The 25,758-nt window shown below is 43.0% G+C and overlaps 1 protein-coding gene across 3 annotated transcripts in view; it reads right to left on the bottom strand.

The window, feature by feature from the left end:
- The window catches only part of KIT (KIT proto-oncogene receptor tyrosine kinase), an 88,647-nt gene that overhangs the window by 2,574 nt on the left and 60,315 nt on the right, over positions 1–25,758 (bottom strand). The window contains exons 8-18 of one of the 3 annotated variants that reach the window (XM_003794609.2): positions 13,237–13,351; positions 11,616–11,797; positions 9,917–10,023; positions 9,698–9,824; positions 9,314–9,418; positions 9,119–9,229; positions 7,215–7,365; positions 5,258–5,349; positions 4,678–4,805; positions 3,561–3,683; positions 95–206 (exon numbers count right to left, since the gene is read on the bottom strand). In XM_003794609.2, coding sequence (XP_003794657.1) covers positions 95–206; positions 3,561–3,683; positions 4,678–4,805; positions 5,258–5,349; positions 7,215–7,365; positions 9,119–9,229; positions 9,314–9,418; positions 9,698–9,824; positions 9,917–10,023; positions 11,616–11,797; positions 13,237–13,351 — 1,353 coding nt within the window. Of the gene's footprint in view, positions 1–94; positions 207–3,560; positions 3,684–4,677; positions 4,806–5,257; positions 5,350–7,214; positions 7,366–9,118; positions 9,230–9,313; positions 9,419–9,697; positions 9,825–9,916; positions 10,024–11,603; positions 11,798–13,236; positions 13,352–25,758 lie in introns of all 3 variants that reach the window. The other 2 variants (XM_023515973.1, XM_012808082.2) reach the window with 2 other exon arrangements.

Raw genomic sequence — 25,758 nt, 5'->3', positions numbered from 1 at the left:
ACGGTTCTCAAATCAGCATTAATCACAACCAAGCAGGATGCTAATAAAACCTTAGCAAGGCACATGAAGGAGTATTTGGCAAGGACGGTTTTACCTAAAGAAAACAGCTCCCACAGAAAAATCCCATAGGACCAGACATCACTTTCAAATGTGTACACACAGTTGAAAATGCTCTCGGGTGCCATCCACTTGACAGGCAGACGAGCCTGTAATGGAAGCAAAAGTGTTAGTTAAGAAGCTCAGAGAAAACCCTTACCTATTAAAGATTCTTACGGATTTGCTCCTGTGGAAAGGTGGGGTGGGGACTTGAGCACCATCTCACAAAGGCCTTTAACCCACACCATCTCAGATGATCCCAACAACCTCATGAATCCTTGTTTTAAAGATTGAGACACAAAGTCAGTACAGCACGGTGATTAAGAGCACACACACCCAGACAGCCAGGCATGGGTCTGAACCCTGGTTCCACTCCTGACCTTGACAGATGCAGAGATTTGTTCAATGCCCTTCTTCCTTAATGATAGAAATATGACCTCCCAAGCCAGGACTACATTTCCCAGCCTCCTTTGCAGCCAGCTGGAGTCATGTGACTCAGTTTTGGCCACTAAGTTGTAAGCGTTGTACTTGTACGGCAACTTCAGTTAAACATCCTTAAAAATATAGCTGGCACATGCCCTCTGCCCTCTGCCGTCCTTGTCTGCTGATGTGATGTACCGGCTGTCCATGTGGCAGTTATCCTGAACCATGAAGGTGGTCCAAGGACAAACGGTCCTGGCCACTTCAGAGAACCTCTGTAGTCTGCACCAACCCTGCCTGCTATCCCTGAACACTTTTTCCTTTTGAGTTTTCTATCATAGGCAGCCAAGACTATCCCTTCTCCCTTAATAATAGAAACATGGCCTCCCACACTTCCTGGGAAATCCAGGACCACGTTTCCCAGCCTCCTCTGCAGCCAGCAGTCAAGGAGTCAGAACTGTCCCTCACTTGCATGCTGGGAAAGTTCCTTCAATATTAAGGCTCCATATCTTCTTCTGTAAAACAAAATTAACACTCCCGATCTCATGAACTGCTCTGGGGGTCAAATGAGATAATGTGGGTGACTTGCTGCTGCCTTAAAAATCCCCCAGCATAAAAGCAAGGGCTCCATTAGCAAGAGTGGCTTGTGAAGACGACGCCTGTTCTCAGGCGGTGACGCCGCAGGGTCAGAGCTGAATTCAGCAGCTGAGCCACTTGCTCGACCTGAACGCTTTCCATGAAAATTGAGCTAAACTTTCCGTGACTGTTCCTCTTACATATACCCTGGATCTTATAATCTACCGTAAAAAGCTAAATCAAGCCTTCTTTTAATCCATTTAGGATTGGAAACTGGGAAACCAGTTTTTTTTTTTTATAAAAAAGGTTTCCAATATCCTTTTCTGGGTATTGTGGTAAGCTGCTGTCAGGGCTCTTACCCTGAGATCTAAGGGCATCTTGCATTCAGGGGCCTGTGAATTTAAAGGGGAAAAAATTACATCCTTATTTCCACCAACTTCTAAATGAAGTCTGGCAATTCCCTGAACTACAAACAAGGGCAATAAGCCAGGTAGTATTAGCAGGACCTGTAACTTTGTCACCAACAGTAATCACAGATCTATCCCCGTATCCTGTTCCAGTGCTTACAGGGATATCAATATTCACATTGAACACCACTTTGAAAATCCAGTAGTGTTTATAACCACAGCTAGAACTTGTTACTATGTGTAATAAATACATGTATTGACATATCACACATTTACTGAACATTTTGACAACTACTTCAATGTAATTGCTTTTCTTGGTAATTCTGTGCATTTTATTTCAGGGATGTAAGACAGTATTCTGGCCAGGGCTCCACAGGCCCCCCTGGATGGGAAGAGGCCATGGCATAAAAATGACTAAGATTGATGTGAAATGGAAGAACTTTAAGAACACTTGACTCAAAATCGATTTTTCAAATGACTACAGTGGTAAATTTGGGGGCATACCGTGTGAGTTTGCTTGTTTTTAACTTGTCCCATGAATTCTCTTTACCCACTAGCCTGGTGAAAGCAATGTCTGTGATTGGTTAGTTCAACTGACTTCAGCTGCCGTCTCTGATGGGCCGCCTGGTGGGGCCTCTCCTGTCAATTCCAACTGAGCTAACCCCGAACGAGCTATTAAGAAACTGTGGCTTAACCCATAACCAGGGTCACCATTATTTACCTATAGGGAATAGAAAGAATGTATGCCTGGCACAATTCTAAGTGCTTTACATAGTTAACTCAATTAATCCTCAGAATGACTTTGAGGCAGGTGACACTGTTATTCCCAAGTGGAGAAAATTATCCAGCACCAAGCTTCAGTTCTTGGATAATTGTTAACAACATTACACTAAATAATGGAGCCACATGAGAACGCATCGAGACCGGCTCCCAATCTGCTATCCTCTTCCTCTTGCTCTTTTGTCCACATTTGGGAATCTGGATAATGAGCCACTTGTCATTCTTCCTTCCAAAATTGCCCAAGGATGGAAAGAGATTGTTTCATCAACACTCCTAATATCTAACCTCAGAAAGTCTTCCCAGAATGCATGCTTTGGTCAGAATTTAAACCGAGAAACACTTCTACAAAACCAAGCGGAATACAGCCTACCCTGAGAGATGCCGTAGTGACAAGGGAGAAAATATCACATTATCATAAGGGACACAAAATTCCACCTTTAAGAATGAATCTGGACTGTAGAAATGGACCTACAAGAACAGGCAGAGAGAAGAATGTACAGGATGGTATGATTTTCCATACCAAATAGCTGCTGCTCTGGAAATCACGGGCTCTGGTTTGACCTGTGTCATCGCTGATAAAAATCACCAAAAAAAAAAAAACCCGGCTGCTTATTTCCTCCAACTTTTAAAATAGAAAGACATTGTATTCTAGGGCATGGGTATAATAAAAATTGGCAATAAAATGAAAGCATTCTGAAAAAACATTCACTATGTTCTACAAACCAATTATTACTATTTATAAATCTATTTACTAGCTCTCCATTCATTACGAGATCCAACATTCTATAGAGCTAACTTGAAACATGGTCTTAGATTTTAATCCTTTTCATATAAATGCCAATCTAAAAAAAAAAAATCCTCCTGCTGTGACCTTCAGGTCTACATTTCTTACCCTTGAGCAAAATCAAGTTCATTGCTATTCTCAGACTATAATGAAAATTAAGGCTATTTCTGTTTCCTTCACATGCCCCATAATCACACAATTAGAATTAGGCATTCTCTCATTGAATGTTAGTTGTAATAATGTTCAGCATACCATGCAAATTTTGCTAAAGTACACTTAATTTGACTGCTAAAATGTATGACATCTCAAGATAAGATTTACATGATGAAAATCACAGGCAATAATGTTTATCAAAAGTTGAAACTAAAAATCCTTTAGTTAAGGCTGCAGTGAGCTGTCATGCACGCCAGGGACAGAGGGAGGCCCTGGCTCGCTTAAAAAAAATAAATAAAAATAAAAGTCCTTTACAGGACTGTCAAGCAGAGGACGGTACTCACATTTCCTTTCACCACATAATTAGAATCATTCTTGATGTCTCTGGCTAGACCAAAATCACAAATCTTTGTGATTCGACCATGGGTAAGGAGGATATTTCTGGCTGCCAAGTCTCTGTGAATACACTATTAGGTTAGAGGAGAGAAGAAACCGTTTAAATTCATTTGAACTTTTAAATAGTGAAAACTACTTTTTAATACTAGAGTGCTGCCTATGTTATAAAAATCCAATACTTTTGTTTTACATGAAAGTACTTGGTATGCCAAAAATAAAAATCCAAATTATGCCTTGAATGATGTTCACATTTTATGTTTCACATAATCAGGACCATAATTACCATAATCACTTTCAGAACCAATTCTAATAAATGCTTTTTTCTTGTCAGGACTGCTTTCATTCATAGGAAAATACTTCAGAAATAGTCATATCATATTTTTTTAAATTGAAAATTCATTTTGCATGCATCTCTTTGAATGTCCTTTCAAAGAGTCTTTGCAACTTCAACTTGACATCTCCCAAGGATGCAAGGAAGAGGGTCTTTATTATTTCAGCCACCCTATATCCTCTTTTAGTTTGTAATTGTTTGGAAATGTCACCAATGCCATTTAAGGGGAGGATGTAAAACCTCGTTCTACTTGGTTCGTCCTGTTTCCCAAGGAATCCCTCTCGCCCTTCCACAGACCCTTCCTCCTCCGTTTAGCTTCATCCTTCTCATCCATCCCCACCCTGTTCCCGAATGTTTATTATTTTCTCTGACCCTTTATTCCCCGACACCTCATAAGCCATATATATAATATTTGGGGTCTGACTTCATGTTGCACCAAGCATGGCAACCACAAGGTACCCACAGCTTTTGCTGACAAATGATTCTCCTCTCTTCTAGGAGCATAGCCTACATATACTAAAAGCCAAAAGTTTTAAATAAATATGCATGGAAAGCTCATTTAGACAGGCTTGCACTTTAAGGCTTATAAGTTAGAACAGGAATTCCAAAGAGACAGCAGTTGAAACATGAAGAAACTAAATTTCCTCTGCTCTTGGTCACCACACTTCAGAATGACACTGTGCATTCTACCTACGGCTCTGAAGGGCTCCATGCCTGGAATCACTCCCACTTACGTTTTTGGAGGCGAGGAAAGCCATGCCCTTTGCCACCTGGTAAGAAAAGCTCAGCAGGTCCTCCAGGTCCAGGGCCAACTCATCATCCTCTATGATGGCAGAGGTCACGTCTCTCTCTATGTAGGAGCCTGTTAAGAAGAGAGGGATTTTCTTAGCAATTAAAACCTTAAAGATTAGGAAAAGATGGAAGGAAGGAAGGGAGGGCAGTGAAATGACAACACCCAAGGCTGGTAATGAATAAACTAATGTGAACTTAGAGGCAAATCACCTCCCTGGTGCTGAGGGAAGGCTGAGATGTTGAATCGTAAAGTTAATATTCAACAGTCCTAGGCTGGTTTACAAAATCCTTAGGGGAAAGGAATGGCAGATTAATACAAAAATCCCACATATACAGTAAGATGTTCAGATTAAAAGAAAAACACATGCTTTGATCCCAAACACCCATTTTGCGACCGTAGCTGCTGCTGTCCACTGGCGTTGCCAGAGGACCCTCTATAAGGGATAGCCGGACGCTGCCAGGAGCAACGTCACCTCTGACAGCAGCGACCCTCCCTGTCCTCACTGCGGGGCAGGCACCTACCTATTCGTGCAGATCTCCGTTTGTCTGACTTGGTTGGGACAACATAAGACACTCCAGGTTTCATGTCCATGTATTCATTAGTGCTGTCACTGCTGGGGAGAGAGAGGAAACAGCCATCAGGTCACGGCCAAATGACACGGGAAACGCAGGAGAGTGCCGGCGAGCCAGGCCCTGTTTCCTCACCCACCTTGGTACAGAATGCTGGTTTCTATGCCAGGAAAGCAGTATAAAGTTTGAATGAAGAGTTTAAAAACTTGTACCATGAAATGTGCGTTGTCAAGATTCAATAGTAGGGTCCAATTCCCAGGAATTAGGTGTGATTTTTGTGTTCAATCAGAAGAGGAACTTGGGTTAGAAATGTCCTATCTATTGACACAGTGGATTTAATGGGAAACACAGAGCCAGAAACGTTATCCCACATTACTTCAAACTCTCTAAATTAGCCCCAGGAGACCAGATGAAAAAAAAAAGACAAAGAACAAGCCCTTCCAAGATGAGGCAGAGGCAGAGATTGTTAACATATAGAGAGGGATGGAACAGGGTTTAAAAAAACCAAGTTTGGTTCAGATAAACACCAATAATTTGGATGATTTTCTGAACCATCTGGACCTCTTGAATCTGCAACATTTGGCTGGAGACTCTTCAAGATTTCTAGTACTTCCTGCTCCCGATTAGCATGGAAACAGCATGACAACAGTCTCCTTCTGAGCTGCTGGTGGTTCCAGTCCCATATGGGATCCTACAGCACAAAGAACATCACACAGGATCGAACAGCTCAGGCCATTATTTCAGGAAGTTAAAAATCATATAATGGGCCAAGCGGCTCCTTCAGAAGGCGGGCAAAGTAGCTCATGTCTTCATTCAAAGAGCCTATGCTCAGGAGAAATTAATACCAGGTGGTTTGCACAGTATTTTACTAACTCTTTCAACTAAAACAGGATTTAAAAAACATAAAGAGCTTCACCTGGGGTTTTCAACTTTAGCCCGAGGTACAGAAAATGGCTTTAAGAGGTAAGTGCCCACCGATACTATTTACAGAAGTCTCCTCGAGGGCCCCAGTGTTATGAGTTTCGGAGACTCCACCTTGAAATATAGGGGACACAGATGGAATCAAACAGGAGGGGAGAGCTCTACTGCACAGCTGTGGTGACAGCACACAGGAGACGGGCACGAGAACCACAGCTCCTGTGGGACCGGTGACTGCAAGAATTCCTCAGCGGTGGATCTTGATGACATTGCAAAAAAAAAAGAACGGGCAAGGTATGGCAGAGAATTCTGTTCTGGTTATAAAGCATACGAATTCTCCTTAGAGGAACCCAGAGCTCTATATATACCATTCAAATTCAGAATGGCATCCATGATGACAGAGAGGAGAACAAGGTCCAGGGTTTAAAGCATGTGCCCAAGGAGTCGTGTGTCTTCCCAGCATGATGAAGTAAGCGGAGTTGGGGCGGGGGGGGGGGGGTGTCAGCCATGATGTCATGATTCAGAGGTAAATGGCAAAAAGCCTTGATATGTTCAGAGTGTTCTGCCACAGGTCTGAAAGGACTCGACTGTGACAGCGTGACAGGCTGTAGCATTTCCCCTATAAACAGAATCTCATGGTAAAGACGCACGCACCACCAAGCTCACCAGTACAAATGGACACGCACATGAGGACAGAGCTCGAAGACAGACGGACGTGAAATCCATTCACACACAGACTGAAGCTTAGAGAGAAATACTGAAGGCGCATTTTTAAAAAGTCAGCAGAAATCTACGTTTAACAAAGTCTGAATCTTTAAAAACACCATTTGAACTTTCGAAGCTGTTAATCAAATATAAACGATTTAATAATTTCGATGTCGCACCTCAAAGTACCTCAGTTCAGTTTTCAAAGAATCTGCCTTGATTGCAAACCCTCATGACCCCACACACCGCCTGTGAACAGCTGCCTGTTTATGCCAATCAGTCTTACCAGGTCGACCCCTTTGAATGGAGAAGGTTCTTATAAAGTGCTGCTTCTGCGTGATCTTCCTGCTTTGAGCAAATAAATGAATCACGTTTTCGTCTCAAAAAATTCAAAAGATCACCATAGCAACAATATTCCGTAATGACCAAGGTGGGCCCTATGAGCACATAAGAAAAGGTTAGAAAGAGGTGAGATGTATAGATAATCCTGCCTCCCATAAAAACACCCAAGGGTGGTCGTGGTCATGGTCATGGACATTCAGCTTCAATGGCTAAGCTTACCTAGTCCCTGTATAATTCTATTAACATCATTTGTCAAAAGAGCAGCGTTGTGAAGAGAAAAAGCCAGCAAGCCTCTTACTGCCTGAATTTCTAACTGATGTTTGCGTTTAGGGCCAGGCGTGACTGCTGGTTTTACAGACAGAAGTTAACTGCTCTCAGAGGTTCCACTCTTCACCATGCTTCCTGCATGAATCCTTTGATTCACTTCTGTTTACGGCAGGGCCTGGCGCACTCCGTAAGGTTATTATGGAAATGATGAAGGGTATACAAACTGTAGCAGGGTGGGAAAATCAGCCCCACAGAGCAGCCCAGAACGATCCGTGTTCTGAGCACTACTAGTCCAACATTAGTTTGCTGTTATGAATGCTTAGAGCTGCAGTTTTGAAGTAACAGACAACTAATTAACTTGGGTAGAAATTTTCTCATGAACAACTCATGACGTGGTGAAGCGACATTTGTGGAAATTGTGTGAAGATGTTATACAATGCTGTCAACTGTGCCGAAGATCTCTCCAGATCACCAGGAACGGCTCATTTTGCAAGCCTCTGTTCCTTTAGACCAAAATACTTTCTGAAGACACCATGGATGTCCTTGGCGGGGACCTCAACTGAGGTTCTGATTGGAAATTTATTTTTACAGAAGTGAAATGTTTGCCTCATTTGGTTTACTTTGGAGAACTGATAGGCTTTGAGACCTGTTTTAAATTATGTTATGGAAATGAACGTTAACCCTTTTCGTGACTAAGTCTGATTCAGCAATAGACAAAGCTTGCAAGATAGGAATACGCTTGCAGGTGAGATGAGAAAATCAAGAGCTGAGTCAAAGTTGCTGACATTGCACATACAACAGTGACTTGGCTCGGCTCGGCGCCTATAGCTCAACCGGCTAAGGCGCCAGCCACGTACACCTAAGCTGTCGGGTTCGAATCCCCAGCCCGGACCCGCCAAACAACGATGATGGCTGCAACCAAAAAATAGCCGGGCGTTGTGGCGGGCGCCTGTGGTCCCAGCTACTTGGGAGGCGGAGGCAGGAGACTCGCTTGAGCCCAGGAGTTGGAGGTTGCTGTGAGCTGTAATGCCATGGCACTCTGCCCAGGGGGACAGCTTGAGGCTCTGTCTCAAAAAAAAAAAAAAAAAAAAAAAAAAACAGTGACTTGGCTCACTCACCCTATGATGATAAAACTAAAATCTGCTTTTTTTTCTGAGACAGGGTCTTGCTCTGTCACCTAGACTAGAGTACAGTAACATCACCATAGCTCACTGCAGCCTCCAACTCTGAGACTCAAGCAATCCTCCTATCTTAGCCTTCCAAGTAGATGAGACTATAAGTGCATGCCACCATGTCTGACTAATTTTCCTAATTTTTTTTTTTTTTTACAGAGATGGGGGCTTGCTCTTGCCCAGGCCGGTCTTGAACTCCTGAGCTCAGACAATCCTCCCAGAGCACTAGGATTACAGGCCTAAAATCTACATTCTTAAGAATAACAGGGAAAACAAAATGTAAGAAAGGGACAGATTGGGTAAAAATATTGCAAGCTGTTTATAATCAAAAGCATTGTCAAAATCATATTAAAACACCACCCTTTGAAAGCCTGACAGATAATAAAAGGCAACTCAGACATGGCTGTACCTCCAATGGTGCAGGCGCCGAGAAGGTTCACAATGTTCATATGATTACCCAGGTAGCTAAGGACTTTGAGCTCAGACATCAGGGCTTCTCGTTCCGTTAAATGGGCACTTGCTAAAATTAGAAACATCTTATTTTAGTGGAAATAAAATTTGGCAAAATGACGCTGAGTGTGTGCAGCAGCCTGCCGAGACTCACGTTTGAGCATCTTCACAGCCACGGTCATAGCCGAGTCGGACTTAATTAAGCCGTAGGCAGTCGCCTCAACAACTTTCCCGAAGGCACCAGCGCCCAAGGTTTTCCCTTTAAAAGGAGGACAACAAGGTCAGAGGTGGTAGGGGTGGGGTGGGGGGGACCAAAGGACCATTTATATAATTTTAAAATCAGAAAAAGAATCAAAGACAATTGGTCTAAAAGCATTTGCCTATAATGTTTTCTATGCCAAGCCTATCAAGGGTGGTGGTGAAATTTCGCAGAAAACACTTCCTGAAACAGGTGGAACAAAGCTAAGGAAGCACTGGGGTTCCCTAAAGCGGCGGGCACACACAAAGGTTATGTGGAAAGCCCCGGTTTCATACTGACCAAAACTCAGCCTGTTCCTGGGAAACTCCCACTTGTGATCATAAGGAAGTTGTGTCGGGTCTATGTAAACATAATTGTTTCCATTTATCTCCTCAACAACCTTCCACTGTACTTCATACATTGGCTTCTGGATGGGAGAGAGAGAAAGACAGATCATCTTTTAATGATTAACATCCTGGTCATTACAGCACTCAGGGGAGAGAGCAGATCAATGGTTACCTGTAAATATTTGTAGGTGAGGATCATCACAATAACACACATCATCCCAGCTACAACCACAAAGCCGATCAGCAGAGGAGTGAACAGGGTGTGGGAGTGGATTTGCTCTAAAATGAAAGGAAATGTGGGAACACACACCTTTAGAAGGATAAGACCCCTGCTGGAGCTGCTCAGCCCCAAACTGAACCTCCGCCCAGCTTGCCCCCGCAGGATGCAAGGCCAGTTCCCCTCCTGGGCACACTGCACTCCGCAGTCAGTGACTCTTTAGAAACACAACTTTAAGCCAGAGTGGAAGGAACAGAAGTGGAGACTTCTGTAGCATTAGAATAATTTTATGCTGTTTTTCAGTGAAAAGCAACATCTGAGTGAATTTTGTACTTCTACAAATTCCTGCCTTGTATAGCTATAAAAAGGAGCTCCTTATATGAATGGGTATATTTTCTCCTTTAAAGTGTCCTGCATATTTCAGATTTTCCTCATTGAGCATAATTGTTTTTCATAACCAAGAAAAAGGTTTTTTTTTTTTTTTTAAGACAGTCTTATTCTTTTGCCCTGGGTAGACTTCTGTGGCATCACAGCTCACAGCAACCTCAAACTCTTAGGCCCAAGCAATCCTCCTGCCTCAGCCTCTTGAGTAGCTGGAACTACAGGTGCCTACACAATACCTGGTGAGTTTTTCTATTTTTAGTAGAGATGAAGTATTGCTCTTACTCAGGTTGGTCTCAAACTTCTGACCTCAAGCAATCTGCCTGCCTGGGCCTCCCAGAGTGCCAGGATTACAGGTGTGAGCTACCATGACTGGTCCAAGAAAAACTTTTTTTTTTTTTCTTTTTTGCAGTTTTTGGCTGAGGCTGGGTTTGAACCCACCACCTCCGGTATAGGGGGCCGGTGCCCTACTCCTTTGAGCCACAGGCACCCCCCGAGAAAACATTTTTAAAAGTGATTTTTTCATTGCCCTGTCTGAAAAATCAACGATGTAGAACAATGTATGATTCTTCCACGAATTACTCAAAAACAGAAAATAAAGCACTGTCTGGTACTTGTCTTTGCCAACTCAAAAAACAAAAACTGAACCCTAAAAACTCAGGCACCCCTTTTCTGTCTTCTAACCTTTTACCAGTTCATCAAGTCTCCATAAGGATCATTTAACTCATGTTAAGAGAGTGAGTCAGTCATGAGTCCAATTTTAATGATTTTAAAGAAACAACTAGCCGATATGACTCCATAAAAGATCTTGGTTAACTTTTTCATATAGTGTCAGACAAAGTTTAAAATACTTCATTTTAAATATCTGACATTTTAAGCTGAAATTAAATTTCAAATTCTTCTGTTAAATTATTCCCCTAGGTGCTGTCTCTTCCCCCTCTTAATGGTGACAACTGTAAATATGTAATTAATTATGCACATATTATATACATATATATATAGAGAGAGACACACACACATGCACAGATATGCACACACATAAAATATATACAGTAGCATGGTTAAAATTACTCTGGCAAAAGTGCACATTTTCTTAACAAACTAGCACAAAATGAAACTTGACGGGGGAATGAGGACAGTACGGTGTGATGTAGGCGTTACCAGAAATGACATGGCCAATGTTGGAATGGATTTAAAACCACGATTGATATGGTAGACAGAGCCTAAATATCCCCTTAAATTGGATTAAAAAGAAATATACCTTTGTTGTTACCTTTAAATGCAAAGTTAAAATAGGCAGAAGTCTTGCCCACATCGTTGGAGGCCTTACACTCAACTGTGCCATTGTGCTTGAAGGCACTAGAATCTATGGAGCTCTGAACCACCAGTCTGCCGAAGGGTGGCCCGGAGGAGTTCTGGATCTGCACACCCACTGGCAGTACAGGAGCTGAACATCTAGGACAAGAAAACAACAAGCGGGGCTCACTCAGTACATACATGTGACACTTAAAGCAAGAGGTTCATGCTCAATAAAAATCTCCTTTGACAACAGTTAGCGTCTGATGAGGACGGGCGCTCTCGTGGTCATGTAAGCAAGAAAAACACTGTGGATGTGAAGATAGAGGAGAGGTGGACTTGGATCTGGACAAGCCTCCTCGGCTCTGCAAGGCTCAGTCCCTGCAGGGTAAACACCATTGCAAGGGGCTCCTGAAGTGAAAGACACCAGAGGCTGGGATATATGCCGGTACACAGTTGATGCTTATAAAGAAAAACAAAAGCCCTTCAAAGGGAGTGTGAATGGGTGAAACGAAACAGCAAGAACCACAGCTGGAGGTTCTGAGCAGAGCGGGCCTGGCTGTACTGCAGGTGGCAAAGACCAGCGCCACCGTGAAGGGACCCTTTCCAAGGACCCTGGACACTCCATTCCACATGCGGAGACACTTCCTACTCCCTTCTTGACACCTACATAAGTTAGTCAGGTGCTCTGCTCATTGAGACTCATATGTGTTTTGTCCAAGAGAACAGCGCCCGGAGTCCCGCGGGCACTCTACAAATATTTGCTGAATGAATGCCCATAACTACTGGGGTTGCTTCCATCGTGGGCCTGCTTTCCAGGGCTCTTCAACCCTCCCTGCTCCCCCAGAAGAACATGCTCTGCTAAAACCCAGCTGAAAACAACAATCACATATAACCTCTCTGACTATTCCATGAAAAATAAAATTTCTACCATCAACCGGACTACCCGATTGTGATGTTAAACTGGGCTTTTAAAGCCTGAGTATAAGATAGCAACTGATGGATAAAAACAGCCCTATGGACCCCATTTTCAACTTCAGATAATGCAAAAGGACCATTTAAGGCCTCAATGTGGATTGTGAGGGAGAAGGATGCAGATGTTCTCTGCTCAGGAGCTGGGCACCCAATCAAGGAGAAACCCTCCCGAAGACCGGTCGCTTACAGAGGCCATATGCATGTTGTGATTGCTCCATCATTACTTTTTGGTAACTTGGCAATTAACTTCTGAGGTAATTTTTTTCAGGATAACTACAACCACATTCCCCACACACATTACCTCCTGTGTGTAGAATGGAAATCTAATTACTCCGTCCTGCAAAATTGCTTTATCTACCTGCAGGCTAGAAATTGCATGATAAATCCAAAAAGATAACCACCAAAATAGAGAAGTCATTCAGTAATCATTTTTCAGCAAACGAAATTAATGTTGACCAAGAAAAATATACCAATTATCCCCTCTAAAAAGCCACATGGCTAGGGAAAAATAATAATACTCAAAACAAAGCTTTAAAAAAATCATGAAAACACATTTGAAATTCAACTGAATTGCAATCTTTCCCTTCTGCCTTTTAAGCAGTGCCAAAAAAACAGTCACTCACCTCTGCTCAGTTCCTGGACAAAAGTACCAATCTATGGTGGGCTCAGGGAACCCGGCAGCCACACACTGGAGCATGCCATTCATAAGCCTGTCATAAGTCAGGATTTCTGGTTTTGCTGTAGGAAGAGAGAAGTCACCATATGTCAGCACGTGGAAAACAGCAAGAGTTGCTCCTCTCCCTTCCTAATCCTTAGAACCTTCTCAAAACCACCAAGGAGCCTGAATGACGGGGTCATTCAAAAGGAAGAATCTGAATCAGGGAGTGGAAGGCACAGGGAGGCAGATGTCAGGTCAACCCCGAAAGGCTTTCACATGTCCAGCTGCCCTGCCCCGGTGGGAACCGTCCCCCAGGGATGCAGACCCCTCCTAGAACCCTGTTCCCGGGATGGTGACTGAAGGACCACCTGGCAGGATTTCTGCTTCCAGTGAGGGGGAATCTCAAAGACTGTGTCTAACCAAGACTCTCAGATACCAATCTGCTGTAAAGGTGAAAATCCTGCTTGAAGGATTCTTTCCAATGGGATTTAAAGTTATTATACCTGCCACAGGAATTTCAGGTTACTGTGGGAACTGGAATGGATAGAATTAGAAGCTGTTACAAGGAAAAGTGAAGCCCTGCTCCTTCTCTCTCACAAATTTTCTCCTTTTAGAAGATGGAAGAAGTGACACTGATGAAGATCTGAATCACCCTACTTAGAAGGAAGTGGAAAACTAATAGTAAAATACATGCGGGCTTTGAACTCCAAACGCAAGACATGAACAGAAAATCAGAAAGCCAGCCCAAGAATTTCATTCACCTGTATATCTGAATCTGAATATAATCATCAAAAAAATAAACTGTATCAGCAAGAAGGCTCTAATTTGCCATTTCTCTGGAACTACAGTCATCAATGGATATTCAAGAATTCCAAATTTTTAAAATTATTTCTACAGCAAAAGGAAGATGAACTTAGTACGTTCAGTTGTTCTGACGGCAATAGCTGAAGGAGGCTGACCCTCTGAGAATGAGTAAGTTAAACTGTGAGCATCTCGATGGCAGAAATGGGGGTGTGCACAGCGCTGATGGTGTCAACTCCAAGCACCAAGCCATGGTGTGTTGTTGGGACAGGCAACCTGGACAGACTTGAGGACCAGTCCCTTTGCTTCCCAGTTCTTTGACCTTGAGAAAGTTTCTGAATCTCTCTCTACACTTGTTTCCTCAATAGAAATGAGAGGGAAACGTACAATGAGAGTAATAACCTATCTCAGAGGAATGCTGAAACAGTTACATGAGATGGAACACACAAGAATTAGGAACGATTCCTAGAAATGCATCAATATATTTGTCATCAACTATTATTACCAATTCCATTCTGCTTCTCTAATCATCCTCCTTGGTTAATCAAGTTTGCCTCAGTGTTTGCCACTCTGAATGTTTTCTCTAAAGATCTAAAAACTGTTTAAGATGGACTGATAATCTGTACGTTTAACCTGATGTACTGGGAATTCAACACCAATTACGTCACAACTGATACAGAAAATAGATGTGGTGAGGAGGAAAGACTGACAGATGAGAACCTCGGGAAGTTTATTTCCCCAAAGGAAGGTAACACTGATAAATGACATCTTCGGAGAAGAAGCTCTCAGCACCTCACCTCCCTGGAGGCAAAAGAGTTGGCAGGGACCAGAGTGTCCACATGCATGACACACCCGCCTGTCACTCAACCTGGCCCCGCTGATGGGCAGACCATTTGGCTACTACACACAAAAAGAGCAACTCTCCAAAACAATCTCAAGGTAGGGGCATCCTTGAGAATTTGGATCCAATGCCAGCTTTCACAAATAGAGCAAGAAGACAAGCCATCATCTTGCAAAAGCATCCATCTGGCAAGTTTGTTTAATTATCACAGGCAACTGTGTGATCAGGCTGAAAAGTAGGGCATAACACAAAGAATCAGTGGACCCTTAGGAGAATGCTACCTGCTGGAGACTACAGGTGCCATACGGCGGGTCTCTCCAGACTCAGTTTAAGTGTCACTTCTTTTTTGAAGGAACGCCCTACTCTATGGAGCCAAGTTGGTTGGTCTCTTGTCTTACCTGCTCTGAAGAGCTCTAAAGAGCACCTGACGCTGTCAGGAAAGGTCCTGATCTGCCTCTGCCACCTGACCAGGTATTCTCAAGGGCAAAGCCCTTCTTACTCACTGAGCCTTTGCCTTCTAGGGCAGAGTCTGACCCACAGTGGGCCCGTGATAATGAGTAAAACCCCACCCAGAGGGGAAAGTCTCCTGGAGTCCAACGGCATTCAGAGTCATGAGAAAGGACCTGCTAGTGACTTTCCTAGGTAGGGGAGCTATTTCTACAATTCTTACAAAAGACGGCCGTAAGATAAGAAATCTACATGAATGCCTGGCCCTGTGAAATTTTTCATGATTAGTGGTGAGAGGAAAAGGTCTGCACATAGATAGCAGAGATAACCAGATAGAACTTGAACATGAATCACGTTCACCAGACAGACTTACTCAGACCTACGTTTCCTTTTGTACTCAGACTTCCTAATGCCCATAGTGCCACATGATGGATTTCCAGTAGAACTGTTAACTCAAACAGAAAAGAAAAGGATGAAAGTGGCTATGTCTGGGTGGGGGGTGGGCTAGGGATAGTTTATTCTTTAGACTTTATTTTCTAATTTTACTTTACAATGAACCTGTAGCTAAATATGAATCTATGAAACATTTTTTTAAAATAAAAAGTTGGGACAGCTCAAAATTATATAATCAATTACATTTAGCTTTGGTTACGAGTGCTCTAATATCCAAGCCTTCCAGCGTTGACACCTGGCCGCAGTTATACAACAGCCCAGGCTGGCACCGGTGTGGTCTGGCTGGCCTATTTGCTCCTGTGTACTGGCTAATTAAGCAGTTTTTTTTTTAAGCTACTATCCCAGGTGGGTCATAACCCGAGGCTAATTGAGCAGCTTTTATCCTGTTATGCCTTAGTCCAAGCAATCGAGCTCACAGGGTCCTAAACCCCCAATGTGCATTAGACTTATGAAGGAAAAGAGGTTAAATGCAGATTCCTGGGGCCCATCTCCAGGGAATCACTAAGCTGAGGATCTGACCCAGCAATGTACCTTTTTAAAAATACAGTTAAGGAATCCAGTCGGGGCCGGACAAGAGTGAGGTACCCAAAGGTCTGGCAAGTCAGCACCTGTGGGGCAGCACCTCCTTAAACTTTGCGCTCAGGTGTCTTTTCCCTCACCCTGTCCCAGCCCTGTCTCAAGATGGGAGATTTCATTGTGAAAGGCTAAGTTACACCAGCACAGTGTGAGCTGCACGGCAAGTTGCATCATGAAAATGTTTAATGCATAAAGAGTGAGCTAGGTAGAAATCTAATTCCTAAAATTGAAAATCTGGCCTCATCTGCATTTTGTTAAGTGCCTCAGTGCACCGTGTTCAGCATTAAATATACATTTTGCTTTTAAAGATACGTAACTCTCCGCAGTTCTTTGGGTTAAATCTGAGCTGTAGTTTCTTAGATATTCTACAATAAGCAAAATACCAAATGACACATTCCCTAATTCCTCCCAAGTTGCAGGTTTAGATAAGCCTAAGAGGTGTATAAGTTATGCATTTCCTGCAGAGATTAAAAAAACAGACTTTCCTCTTTCAAAGTCATCACGGGCCTGGGTTATTCTGGTTTCTGTAACGACACTGATCAGCTTGTAGGCAGATTTCAGAACGGCTGTGACTCTACCGAGAATTTATTGTTAATGCAATGAAAACTCCTAAACATTCTGTGATTTGCCCCAACAGATTTGTGATCTTGAAAAAGATTCTGTTTACATCCCTATCAGGTCCACAAAGAGGGCAAGAAACAAACACGTTTTAAGAACAAGGTACAAGTAACAAAGCTGTGGGCCGGCAGCGGCTGGAGTTGGAACCGGAGACCTGGTGGGCAGGTGGCTCTTTCTTCAAGTTAGAGTGGGGAAGGGTTTTTGAATAGAGTTCTTCTCTTACCCAATCACCTTAACCAACTTCTGTACAGTCAGCAGGACAAATAACACAGACTTAAATCTCCAAATAAGACCAAAGAGACAGGGTTTGCTGGTGTTTAATGGTTATGCAGCAACACTTTTCGGCAGACTTGTCACTATCCCGGTTTTGGTCTGAGCGGAACTGGCATTTGTGCCATGATACCATTACAATAAAGAAATTTAAGTCAGCAAAACAGGAGTAGAAAATGAACTCACTAGTTTACTTATAATAAAAGGAGCATCATCCTGTTTGTTTTTTAAATCCCTAGAATAGATAGCTTGGAAACATCCTGTGTTTTATACATCCCTAAAAGGTATCTATGTCAAATCTATTAAGTGTAGAGTATAAATGTCTTAACACAATAATTACGTAAGTGAGGTGAAGGCTATGTTAACCAGTTTGATGTAAGCCTTCCAAATTGTATATAAAATTGTACATTGTACCTCATAAATGCATTAACATATACATGATTTATGTACTTATGACTTAATAAATAAAAAAGATATCCAGAAATTGGTGTATGGACACTTTAACAAAGTTTGTTTAACAAACAATATGAAACTTCCAATCACAATCTCCTGCACCCTGATATTTTTAGCATTGTGCCTATCATTTTAAAAAGAAGAAAAAAGTCATTCTCTTAATGAAGTGACATTCTAAAGCAGGAGTCTCACATCTTACTGCCAAGGGCGAGCTGAACATCTCTACTTTAGACTTGAGGCTGTGTAGGGCTCCACTCTGTAGCTGTAACGAAATGTATCCACTGACTCGACATAAACCAACAGGCATGCCCTGCGTTCCAATAAAATGTTACAATTTGAATTTTAGTCTCAAATCTCATGAAATCTCCTGGTGGGTTTTTTTTCTTTTTCAAATATTAGAAAATTTTAAGAATCTTAGTTTGTGGGCCACTAAAAACAGTCTGCAGGTCAAATCTGGCCTGCGGACTGCAGTTCTCCAACCCTTGTTCTAAACAGCCATCAAATAGACATCCCAGTCAGGAGATCAAGTTGAGAAATGATGAAAGTACTTGGAGAAGGCCCTCAGTCAGAATCACTGTGTTCAATGTACACTAGCAGAGCAATTCTGTCACCCAGACTTGGGGACAAGGACCTGTACCCACATCTGCTTATTGCCAAGGACTGCAGGAGCAGATAAAAGGCCATTTTTCTACTGTGTAAAAGTAGCTAATTCATTTATCCCCCAAATTCATAACAGGAGAAAGGTACTAACAGAAGGCTCATGGAAACATTACCTATGAGGGAGGTGCCTGTGGCTCAGTGAGTAGGGCACTGGCCCCATATACTGAGAGTGGTGGGTTCGAACCTGGCCCCGGCCAAACTGCAACCAAAAAAATAGTCGGGCGTTGTGTGGGGCCCCAGTAGTTCCAGCTACTCGGGAGGCTGAGGCAAGAGAATCACCTAAGCCTAGGAGTTGGAGGTTGCTATGAGTTGTAACGCCACAGCACTGTACTGAGGGCAATAAACTGAGACTCTGTCTTAAAAAAAAAAAGAAAGAAAGAAAGAAAAAAGAAATATCACGTATGTATCTGTTCTTGGATTCATTTAAATTTCACTAGAGTACAGCCCACCCTGCATACATCTGTAAAGGAAGGAGGCTGATTTGATGTCAAAACACATGGCAAAATCGAAAGAAAAATGTCTACACCGTGGAAGTTCCACGATATAAAAGGCACTGCTTATGCTGCTTCTAATGAAGAAAATATAGGAGTTGGTCCTTCCGCAGCGGCAGCCACGGCTCTGTGCTAACCGACGGCTGGGGGTCTCAACCAGGGCCACAAGGTGACCAAGGGTGTGAGCAAACTGAGGTACAGCCCCACTGCAGGCGCCTCACCAAACACATGTGCAAGGCATGACCCAAGAGGAGTGTGGCTTTGCACCATATGAGTGGCGTGCCATGGAGTTAGTTGCTCAAGGTCTCCAAGGACAAAAGGGCCCTCAAGTTCATCAAGAAAAGAGTGGGGACACACATTGGTGCCGAAAGGAAGCAGGAGGAGTGAGCAAGGAGGAAAGTAGCCGGCCAGAAGGACTGAACGTCTTCCCGCCCTGCACAATAAAACCTTTATAGATTGAAAAAAAGAACAACATGTACATGTAAAGCTCAGGGTCAATTCCAGCAGGAGTTTATGTGGTTACAGACCTAAGCCTGTTTCTCCTGCTCTCCCCAATAAACATATAAAAAATATGGCCAGACCACGAAGGGCTGTGGGCACAGATGGGGTAGCTTACCTTGTTCTCTCCCAGGGTTAGCATTTAAATAAATCCCCCCAGATCTCTGACAACAGCCTCCCCTAGATCAACTTGGGGCTTATGAAAGAACAATATTGATGCCAGCCCCAGAGGGGAGGGAATGTTTAGTTCAGAGTTGTATCTGTTAGAGTTTTTCAGGAAAGAAGAGAATCAAGTTCTACTTTCAAAGTAGGTTGCCGATTTGCCTTCCCCCCTTAGTTTAAATGTCTGTAACAGCTCTTGCAGCCACAGAGAATCTCTTTCTAAGGAGAAAGAGACACGGGAGCGTCACATCAAGAACAGCACTCAAGGCTCGGCGCCTATAGCTCAACCGGCTAAGGCGCCAGCCACATACACCTAAGGTGGTGGGTTCGAATCCCTAGCCCAGACCCCCCCAAAAAAATAGCTGGGCGTTGTGGCGGGCGCCTGTGGTCCCAGCTACTTGGGAGGCGGAGGCAGGAGACTTGCTTGAGCCCAGGAGTTGGAGGTTGCTGTGAGCTGTGATGCCACAGCACTCTACCCAGGGGGACAGCTTGAGGCTCTGTCTCAAAAAAAAAAGAACAGCGCTCAAAATTCCCAAGCCACTTGAGAACAAAAACTCATTTCAAGTTTAGGAAGAGAAAATAAAACAGTTCAAACACTGTCAGACATTGCAGATGAACACACATTGTCCGTCAAAAGATGAAGGTGAAACAACAAGCACCTGTTTTTACATAGATCACACCAAGAAGATCTGAAAATTGGTTTTTAATTGAGAAGAGTCTTGTAAAAGCCCAGCCCAGTGGACCTGCTGCATCCTATGTTGAAAGCCCAGAGCGCGGAAGGTAACAACCGATGAAAACCTTAGTACCTTCCAGGCACTTAAGCAAGGTCACTCGTGTGAGATTAAACAAGATGATGACAAAGTTTAAATAAGGGTCTGGTAGGTTTCTTCCCAAATTCAGTCACATCCTTTCAGGGTTCCACTTCACTCCCACGTCTCAAGACTACATCAGACACAGACTAAAGAAATCCTGAAAGTTCCGTAGAAGGAGATACCAAAATGATGCCAGGGAAGAGTGTCCTATGACATGGAAAGATAGTCACGATTCCTTCGTTGTGTGAACTCAAAAAGCCGGGTTATAAAGCAGTATGACCTCATTTATTTAAATAACCCTTTTAAAATGGTCTGATGATCAGAAAGAATAATTATAATAAGGACTGTTAGTAAACTATAAAATGTGAATTAAAAAATAATAGTTTAATAAATATTTTAATTAAATTTTATATTTAAAATAAAATTTAAAATAAATTTTAAAATTTAAAATAAATTTTATTTTTAAAATAAAATTTGCTTGATTTTATTTTTGCTTAATTACATGTTCTGGTTTTTCTGCCTTCACATAACTCTACTGCAATAAAAAAAAATTAACACAAATACACGAACCTTCACACAAACCAAATTATAGTCCAGTCATTATGGCAGTCTCATAGCAAACTCTCAAAAAGCAAGGTAATAAATTGAAAAGGAGCTCCACTCCACACTAGCTTTACCTAATATTTTTAGATTCCAATAATTTACGATAGGAGGAAGTTTAACAGAGTCCACCCAGCAGGGAGGATGGCCCTAAATAGCAAAGACTGACAGATAAACTGTCAGCAGCCAGTCACAGCATCTTCAGCCTCTAGTGCGAGTACGGTTTTCCCGCCATGTGTTAGGAAGGTCCTATAGTTTTTTAAAAATGGAAATAGAAAGCTAACAGGTTAAGTGGTGGGAAAACCCTCCTGCCTTCTAGTAACTTTGCTCTCTGTTTTGTAAAGATCTTCTTAAAAGGCAGAGCTGCCCAAAGGCCCAAAGTAAGCTGTCCTGAAGGTGAGTCCTCCATTACTGTGTCAGTCTGGGTGACAAGTCTCTGAGGCTCAGCCAGATGGGTGGCCCACAGGGCTGGCAATCAGGCAAAGCCGTCTCCTGTGACCCACCTGCGATCACTTTTGGCAAATGACAGCTTGGCCGTGTGCTTTCCTGGCAGGGCTTTCCATCTACAGTGGCTTCACCCTAGAATTGGTTCACCCATCCATAACTGGATTTAACTATGACCAAAAATACGTAAAACACATAAAAGGCAGCCCAGACTTTGCAAATGTGATCAAAGGGGAACTTCCATTTTAAGAGGTCCTATGGTGGGTGATGTATTACTTTGGCTGATTTTGGTATACTGTATGATCTATAAATAATGCTAATGCCAGACAGGATGTTAAATACATAATATGGTGATTTAGACTTAATACATTATTTAGCATTTCCTTAAATTGTTTGTTTCTCAACCTCCTGTTAATACTTTTCCATAAATGGGATGAAAATTGTGACCCGGAGAGTTAATCTGGTGCCTCACAGCAGGCGTCCGGGTGTCTGATCCAGCTCAACACTGAATGTGCCTTGTGTGTACCGCAGTGAGAGGTGGGCCCGCCTGTGCCCTGTGTGTACCGCGGTGAGAGTGCCCTGTGTGTACCGAGGTGAGAGGTGGGCCCGCCTGTACCTCGTGTGTACCTCGGTGAGAGGTGGGCCCGCCTGTGCCCTGTGTGTACCGCGGTGAGAGGTGGGCCCGCCTGTGCCCTGTGTGTACCGCGGTGAGAGTGCCCTGTGTGTACCGAGGTGAGAGGTGGGCCCGCCTGTGCCTCGTGTGTATCACGGTGAGAGGTGGGCCCACCTGTGCCCTGTGTGTACTGCAGTGAGAGGTGGGCCCACCTGAGGGCTGCAGCACTCCCCGGCCGCAGGCTGAGGGCTGCCCCTGAACATCGGACAGAGATCTGTTTATGACCCCTGACTTCCACTTGTCACACAAATGCACAGCGCTGATTCTGGAAATGCTATCAGATAATGTCCTGCAGTACCATTTTAAAGTTATCAGGTTTTCTTAAAATCATTCCAGAGATTTAAAAAAGAATCAATGTATCCTATCAATCATAATTTCTTTCTATAATTATGTAAATTGCCTCAGGATTCACATGGGTACTTGAAATTTGAAGACAAGATAATTTACAAAACCTTAATTTTACTAATTACCATTTAAGTATACTATAAAGCTTGTTACTTGATAAAGAAATAGTAGATGGAATGGGAATAAAAGACAAATGGATAAATCAAGGTTAAAAATGCATATTTGGTCTGTAGTTCTCAGCTACTCGGGAGGCCAAAGCAAGAGAATCGCCTAAGCCCAGGACTTGGAGGTTGCTGTGAGCTGTGACGCCATAGCACTCTACCGAGGGTGACAAAGTGAGACTCTGTCTCAAACAAACAAACAAACAAAAATGCATATTGATAAAAACTTTATTCTATGAGAGTTTAATGTAACCAAAAAAGCCTCGTTCCCCATCAAGCAGGATGTGGTTCTGCCTGCATGAAGGCAGCTTGGTCATGTTTCCCATTGTGTTAGGAATTTTAGAAAGAGTAGTGGTTAAGAAAGCCCCTAGGGGTAATATCTGAGGTCTTCAAAACTCTTGATTCCTCTCAATTTTCATTTGCAAGAAAAACAAATCACCATTTTCACTGAAGGATATCAAACTTTATAGAATTGAGAATCTGATTTCTATATATATCTTGGATAAGCAATTCCAAATGTAATTATGGCAATGCAAATTCATTGCAAGAATCACTTATTTTGTTGTTTGTTTGTTTTTAATGAAAATTCCCATCAATTTCCACTGGAAGTTCTACTCACCGATAGGATTATAAACCATTTCGAATGTCACCAAGCCACTGACAGACCCATGTAAATCATGGCTTGGTTAGAGAGGTTAAAAACAGTCGTAAAACATTTTCAAGCTCACCGTGTTATACATTTAATTGTTCTCTTATCACAAATTGTCAGAGCACAACTTGTCTTCCACATAAACAATTAAGACACACCTCCCTCCCACATACTCAGCACACTCAAATCTACATGTGGAATTTTCAGAACAAATGGATTTTGCAACCACCAAACATTTAACCATTCCAAACCCAAAGATTTTCACTAGCATTCCTCATAGCTGAATCTGTTAAGCACTGAGTAAAAGTAACTAAAGTTTTGCACTAACAGCATCCATTCCTTAGTCTGATTTTTACTAATTCTAATTTTTGCAGAACATAATTCCTTTTGTCTTTGAAGCTAAGCTTATGCATAGAATATACAGTACACCTATGCATGTCATTAGCTCAGCTAAAACAATGTCAAAATGAACACAGCTATTCCATGTTTAGAAGAAAAACAAATTTTTTGAGACAGTGTCTTACTCTGTCACCCTGGTAGAGTGCTGTGGCATCATCATAGCTTGCAGCAACCTTAAACTCCTGGCGTCAAGCTTTGCGAGATGCCTGCCAGGATGCCTGGCTAGTCTTCCTATTTTTAGTAGAGATGGGGCCCCCCACTCTTGCTCAGGGTGGTCTCCAACTCCTGAGCTCAAGATCCTCCTGTCTCAGCCTCCTAGGTAGCTGGGACGACAGGTGCCCACCACCATCCCTGGTTAGTTTTTCTATTTTTAGTAGAGACAGGTTTTCACTCTTGCTCAGGCTGGTTTCAAACTCCTGGGCTTAGGCAATCCTGCCGCCTCGGCCTCCCAGAGTGCTGGGAGTATAGGCATGAGTCACCGCACCCAGCAAGTTTTAATTTTGGAACTATTTTAACGTTTGACTTTAAAATTTAACATTAAAAATTCTGCCCCATAATAATGTTAACGAGAATTTTTCTCAATTATTCTCTACCAAACAAACAAACAAATCAGCTAACTCTGTAAAGAGCAAGTTGGGCGTACATTACATGCGGCCATAGTTCAGGGTTCACACAAAAAGTCTACTGCTGTCAAAGTATTTGGCAATCAACATACCCACTGTGTTAAGTACGTGGAATAAATGCCTTTGTCATTTTACTATTTGTAACAAGCTGACATCAAGCAAAAGACTTTCTTTTTTTTTTGAGACAGAGCCTCAAGCTGTCCCCCTGGGTAGAGTGCTGTGGCATTACAGCTCACAGCAACCTCCAACTCCTGGGCTCAAGCGAGTCTCCTGCCTCCACCTCCCAAGTAGCTGGGACCACAGGTGCCCGCCACAACACCCGGCTATTTTTTGGTTGCAGCTGTCATTGTTGTTTGGCGGGTCCGGGCTGGGGATTCGAACCCACCACCTTAGGTGTACGTGGCTGGCGCCTTAGCCGGTTGAGCTATAGGCGCCGAGCCAAGCAAAAGACTTTCTGAAGAGCTTCTGTGAGAGGCCAGAGCCTACGTTGCCTGTAACCCTCTCGCCAGAGCGAGGAAGCAGGTGAACACTGGGTAGGTGTTGGAGACCCAGGCCGCAGAACACAGAAAAGCCCTCCTCTTAGCAGGGAGGCCAGGAAAGCAATCGTTTTGCAAGATTAACGACATACCCTATCCAGTTTCAACAGGCATGAGTTCACCAGCAGAAGTGATTAAAACTGATCCTGCTGGACAGCAAATTAGCCTGGTAAGTAAAATGTCTGTAATTTTGTCCCCCAGTGAAAAGGTGGAAGCATCTTTCTGAGGTCAGGGTCTCATTACCCACAGCAGACCTCACACTGGCAAATGGAAGTGTGAAAAGAGACACATCTAAACGCGGCTTTGAACTTGAAGCCAGGGAAGGTGCGCCAACCAAGAGCGCCTAACTTCACAAAGTGCTCAACGGCTGAGCAGCTCTGAGCGAGGTCTGTGGAGCAGGTCGGATCCCACGAGGGATTAAAGGCAGAAACTGAGAGAAGCATCCAGAAGGAGCAACTTGACAAAGCAATGTTGGCATTTGCTAAAGCTGAAAACCCCCAATCTTGTATTTTGTGGATCTCTCTTCTTTCTCATTTCATTTTTCTAGTAATCGGTTTCTACTGTATTTTTACAAGACGTATTGATCCACGGTGAATTAGAATCTTAGGGAAAAGAAGTCTTCTAGTTGGTTGAGCCCCGCGTGAACTGTGTGTGTCTAAAGCTTGCAAGGACACTGATTTACCTACAGCCACCTCGGAAATGAGTTGAACGGTAAGATTTTTCAGAAGCAGGTAATTTTGCCTGTGTGTAATACATTAAGCTCCTCTGATTAACATCAAAATTAATGAGGCCCAATGAGATATCATATAATCAAAACTGTTCCCAGGAACTGAGATAATAATTAACACGATTCCCTTGAAAAGAGAGAGTCCCGAGGTCAAAAGAGTTTGGGACAAACCCTCCATCCCACAGCCCCTCCTGGGGAGGCATAATAGACATCGGCAGGAAGGCTTCTGGGAAGGCTGGTGATAAAGA

The sequence above is a fragment of the Otolemur garnettii genome, unplaced genomic scaffold (genome assembly GCF_000181295.1).
Source record: "Otolemur garnettii isolate 467f Iridium unplaced genomic scaffold, OtoGar3 scaffold00083, whole genome shotgun sequence".
Taxonomy (NCBI): domain Eukaryota; kingdom Metazoa; phylum Chordata; class Mammalia; order Primates; family Galagidae; genus Otolemur; species Otolemur garnettii.
Note: the sequence above shows the minus strand (reverse complement) of the source record. Positions and strands in the feature narration are given on the sequence as shown.